Source organism: Diuraphis noxia, unplaced genomic scaffold (assembly GCF_037042655.1).
Source record: "Diuraphis noxia isolate RWA-SAM2 unplaced genomic scaffold, SU_Dnox_SAM2 contig0001, whole genome shotgun sequence".
Taxonomy (NCBI): domain Eukaryota; kingdom Metazoa; phylum Arthropoda; class Insecta; order Hemiptera; family Aphididae; genus Diuraphis; species Diuraphis noxia.
Genome location: NW_028301711.1, coordinates 31,982,885 through 31,988,884, shown reverse-complemented (window position 1 = coordinate 31,988,884; position 6,000 = coordinate 31,982,885). Strand labels below are relative to the sequence as shown.

General features: G+C 29.5%; 1 protein-coding gene across 1 annotated transcript in view; it reads right to left on the bottom strand.

Annotated features, from left to right (window-relative positions):
• Positions 1 to 1,891: 1,891 nt before the first annotated feature.
• LOC107171889 (uncharacterized) overlaps positions 1,892 to 6,000 on the bottom strand; it is a 61,428-nt gene continuing 57,319 nt past the window's right edge. Inside the window, exons 9-10 of the mRNA XM_089215618.1 lie at positions 5,298 to 5,595; positions 1,892 to 3,092 (exon numbers count right to left, since the gene is read on the bottom strand). Coding sequence (XP_089071744.1) covers positions 3,017 to 3,092; positions 5,298 to 5,595 — 374 coding nt within the window. The 3' untranslated portion in view covers positions 1,892 to 3,016. The remainder of the gene's footprint in view (positions 3,093 to 5,297; positions 5,596 to 6,000) is intronic.

The following is a 6,000-nucleotide window of genomic DNA, read 5'->3' as shown; positions in this document are numbered from 1 at the left end:
TGCCCCCCTTGGATTTTTCATGGGTCAATTATCATAACCATTATGTAGTATAAAATATCATAAAATAAATATTTTTTAAATTAAAAAAACATTTTTAAACGTGGAGTGCCACATAGTCGACAAATGTCATGTGGATTTATATGGGTGTATTAACTATTAAGTCATCGGTTTTCGATGCACTGTTTCGACTTTTATATGTGAATATTTACTATTTAGTAGGACCTCGTGATTTCATTGCCCATTGTTATCATTAATTATAAATATTAAAATACTAATAGTAATTATAATCATTAATCAATGTTGGTATATTTGGATTTTGCGTAGCTATTTTTAGTGGGTAGGTATTAATAATTTTTCTCGAATGACGACGACGGTGACGGCGACGGCGATGTCGAACAATGCAGTGGTGCTATTTCTGATAATAATATTATATATTATTTCGACAAATGGAGTTGACCGTCGGGCGTCGGCGTCGCGGCTCAGTTTTAGCGTGAAAACTTACTATAATAGGTATACGAATAGTGGATACGATATACCCATCATAAATACTGTGTCACTCAGCGTATAAACGTCTACTCAGCTAATCTTTTTATGAGTATATTTTTATATTTTTATTAGTATATTTTGAAGTGTCAAAATACATTTATTAATTTTAAGTTGCACATTAATTAATTAAAACTAATACCTACTGTAAAATTAAGTTCTATACTATACACACTAACTATACACATAATTAATAATTTAATTTTTAAGTTCCCTACTTATATGATAGAAAACACGTCAAAAACAATAAGGAATTATACTATCACTAATCAGATAATGAAACAAAAATTAAAAAATTAAAATACCTTGCCCCCCCCCCCCCCCATTGAGAAAATCTTGTGGACGCCCTTGAAGAATACCGAAAATTTCTCGAATAGAGGAAGTCAAAATTCAAAAATTGTACTTAAGAATTAACGAGTGAAAAACATTATGGAAAACAATGAAGAAAACAAGGAAAACAAGGGTCGAACATATGAGAAACAATAAAAGGACAATAGCTGCAATTAACAATTATGGAAGGAATTATAGAGTTTAAAACAGTAAGAGATACAGGTATAAAGCAATTTGTTTATGAAACAGAGCGGAAGTCCATAAAATTCATTGAATCAGTGACGTATTTGAGGCCTCGGTGGGAAGGAATTAGAACATTTACCCGTATAAAATATTTACTTCTACCTTAGGTCAGCACATTTAAAAATGATAGGAAGTCTTATTTTTTAGGCCAATGTCATAATTGATATTTGATAAACAAACAAATTGGTATTTATTTTATTTTTGATTACAGCCTATACCTACAGGCTACTGATCTCCAAATGGAGCAGTTAGGACTTAGCGGAGCTTATACATATTTATAGACACATACTTACTGCATAATAGTACAGCGTAATGTGGTTGCAGGTGACATACCCGTCACCGTTTTCACGTCTATTTAATTTACACGTCAAATCAACTTTCTAATTATAAAATGTAAGTATAACTCCAATTCCAATACCACTATCATAAAAATGAATGGATCATTGATATTACTATATTAGTGTACGCATATATGCTCAATAACAACCTAATAAATTTTTTAACAACATTATTACTTTTTGAGATATAGCTGACTATTAGATTTACAGTAATTTATATAATTTTATATAATTACTCAGCTTAACTAAGTAATTATTCTAACACACTCTTTATGTCAACAGGTCAGTGGCAAACTTTCATCTGAAATAAATTATGGTTAATAGGAGGAGGTGTTCTGAAGAATGTTGGAGTAATATTGGATGCCTATATAGTAAGAAAGGATATTTTTATATGATTAGTGATTACATTAAACAATATTCAATAAAAATCGGAAAGATTTTAGGTAAATTTTGAATGATATTTATATATTATAATTGAAAATGTACACACATAGCTATTATTTCATATATATATATATATATATATAAAGATGTATATATCATACATATAAATTATAATAGTATAGAAAAATAACAATAACTCGATAATTGAAAAACATACAATGAATTATTTTGTGCGATTTTTTGATCTCGCAACTTGGCATTATATGTGGCCAAATATATTTATAGAGTTAAAAAAAAATAATAATGTAATATTGTTCCTTGGCGGTGACGATAATGAAATAATAATTTACGTAAAAAATAATGATTTTCCTTAAAATGTATTAACTTATTTCGTAAACATATTATAATATACTATAGGTACATAATTCATGACATATATTCCTATCATAAACCTACTTATTTTGTTATTTAATAAAGATGTTATTATTAGTAAAAAAAAAAAATGTACACAACAACCTTACAGGAATAGTTTATAATAATATGTTTAAACATACGAGTACGACAATTTAATAAATAATAATAAAATTCTTTATAATAATAATAATAATTTATAAGTTTAACAATACGGTGTTGGTTTTTGTTTATCATAACATGTAAATTATATCACCGTATCTATAAAATTAATTGACATAGTTTTTTTTTAAGCTCGTTACAATTTCATAATACAATGTAAATTATAATATTATATTATATGGTAAGAAAAGCTCGATTATTAATTCGGCTAGAACACGTTCAAAATCGGTGACAAATTAAAATAGAAATAATGATAAAAAACTAGGTAAATAATATTATAATATAATATGTATAAATAATATATAAAACAACATGTGTTGACTACACAAAAAAAAAAAAGAAAAGGAAATGATAAAAATCGTATACTTAACAATAATGATGTTTATATTTTTAATCAGGTGAATCGCAATCCCGGCGATTACTTCGATTATTTCTATCATATATACAACACACATCAAGTGTGTTTAAATTTAAACTTTAATTTAATAATTATCGCTTATTTGATTAAAAAAAAAATAAAAAAAATAAATAAATTGTCGTTCAGCAGCTCAGTCTTTGCGATCGTACACAGTAGTAAAAACGACGACGGCTGTGAACACCATCATCTACTCATCGTCTTTGTTGTTGTTGCCGCACTCGGGTTTGAAGTCAACCAAGGCGTGCAATTGTTGGGCACTATAGCTGAAAACAAATAAAAACACCGCTGTAATAAATACTTTTTATCTTCCAAACGTTCAATATTGTCGAGACGGTTTCGTGTCCACGCACGGGTTCATATTGTATACATTATATCATATAATACTATCTAATCAAAGCCATTTAATTAAATAGAGATGCGAAAAGCAGTTGGGTGACTTGTGAGTTAATTCGTTGGCGGATATCAAGGGGTGGTTGGCACAAGTGGTATTAGGATTTTGTCCGTCATTCGTTTGTGAATTTACCATTCAAAATCGGCTTTCACTTGAATGATTTTCGTCCCATAGGTATATAAGTATAAATATGTTCAACACAATTGTTTGTAGATTTACGCTACGAGAAACTATAATATTATGAACAAGCTGATACTAAAGTTCAGCGACCAGGTTCTAAACATTCCATGCGATCTATTGCAAGGACTGCAATCTTACATTAATCGTAGAATTAAACTATATATAAACATATAAAACCATCATTGTGTAGCCTCAACCTGTAGTTGTTTTATATATATATATACCCAATTTATACCTAGCGGCTTAAGTCCTAATTGGAGCTGAGGTCTTATCAATTTAAAGTGGGTATGAAGTATGAACAAATAAAAAATAATGATTTCGAAAAGGTAGCAGATGTCTTCCTCACACACGTGCTAGTGCTTGTGTATAACAGAAGTGTTCGTGTGTATAATAATCTACTTAACAGATACCTATAAGAAGATCACAATCAATATAATAATAGTTTACGTTTTTGTTCTTTGGATAGTGGATACCTATACTTAAATTCATTATTTTCGTGAATGTGAAAATTAAAAAACTCGCAACAAATGATTATTTTGGCCACCATCCCCGCTTATAATATTGTATGATTGTACAAATTCATATTATATAAACGTTTAACGATTGTAAGTTCTTAAAAATTGTATCTACGTAAGGTTATTCGGTAAAAATCGAAAATCAATTAATTTACTATACGCAGGTAATAAATTATAGAGATACCTATTTATACTAGGTAATTGAGAATTATTATGAATAAAAACAATTTTACTACATCTAATTAAATTATAATATAAAGGCACAGGATGGAAATGAATGGTGAAATTATAAAATGATTTATAAAACCTAAATATAAATAGACATTATAGGAACATAGTGAAAAAGTCATAAATCGTATAGCTCAAATTTGTAATATGCTACAGCTTAAATATATTTACTGACTATTGAATACCTATAGTAGTAAGTACAAAGTATATGCATGCAATACGCATTGGCAAATAAATAAACGCAGTCCATCGAAATTACAAAAAAAAAAAACAAGAAATATGCTATAATTATTATTGTGGTACAATAATATGTTTAAAATGCTGTGTGGTACTATAATACAATATATTTTTAACGTTAATACATAGAAATAACAATTAATCTTATATCACTATCAGTTATATCCATACCTAAGTGATATATAGTTTCGAAATTTGTATCTTGTAAAGAATGACTATAATAATAATATAAGTATTGCCTCTACGCGTTGTATTGGGCTGGATTAGCTTGGACTTGTTTGTTTATAAATAGGTATAATATTAATACCTATATTATAATAATGCGAGACATTTGAAATTTCCTGACAAAAAATTATCTTAAATTCAGTAAGGTAAAAAAAGTTAATCACAAATATTGTACAACTTATCAATTAGGAATAGGCGATCGTTTATTTATAAGTTATTTTTAATAAAGAATTTAAAACTTAGAAAATGATTCCACAAATAACAAGCTATTTTTACTTGAAGTTATAAGGAATTTTTTTTAAGAGCAAATATGACTGCCAGTTGGACTGTATACTTAATATGTCTAGTTAATTAAAATAGCCACCTGCCAAGGTCAAAAACGTAATAAAAATAATAGTTTAATCTACACATAAGGTTATTTTTATTTAACAGCGAACGCCAACCCCTTGAAAAATAATTAGCGCATACTCCCCATTTAAAACTATATCTTCAGTTTCTAATTTTTCTGTTAAAAAAAATCACTGAACATTTTGAAAATCCACTAAGCCACCGCAGCAAGGTCACCGATCTATTCAAGATCAAGATTTCGGTTCTTTAGAGTTTGGACTTTGAATTTAGTCGATCTATATAATATATACAATCTGAGCACCTCATATACTATATACGCTAGTCTTAATATATTATTTACTTACCCAAGAAGGCTTTCGAGATCGCAAACAAATTTGTACACGTATCGTTTGCCGGCTGTCTTGTGTATGATGTTCTTGTCGTAATAATACCTAAGACCACGGCTCAGCTTTTCGTAGTTCATTTTTGGCTTGTTCTTGCGCACGCCCCACCTGCGGGCCACCTCGTCGGGGTCCGTAAGTTTGAATTCCCAGTCGTCGCCCGTCCAGGAAATAAACGCCTTACAGGCGCGATCGGTCAATAGCTCCAACAAGAACTGCCATAACTGTATGGGGCCGCTGCCGGTGAAACAAGGACCGCCATCTGTGACGAAAACAGTTCAAATTAATATATTATATTATGTAGGTATACTACAGGCACTGCAGAGTATATACGTCAAGTGAAGTTTTATAGGTGTATTCGAGATGAATTTTTAGGGACTTTAACGTGTTATTTTTTTTATGCACCCGAGAATAATTTACTGTACCAGAACAGCTTAAAATTGGCCCAAGCTAATAATAATTTGTTTTAGCATTGAATTGGTAATACATTTTAAACCAGAGTGGCCGGGAAAAAATGTATACCTAAAATGCAAATTTCGTGAACTAAGCTATGTAGTATATTATATATGCTATGCGACCTGTATAAAATGTAATATATAATAGACTTTTGGACGCAAAGAACCCGCGGAATTCTATATCACTCGAAAGAAACAACTATGCCCTCAGC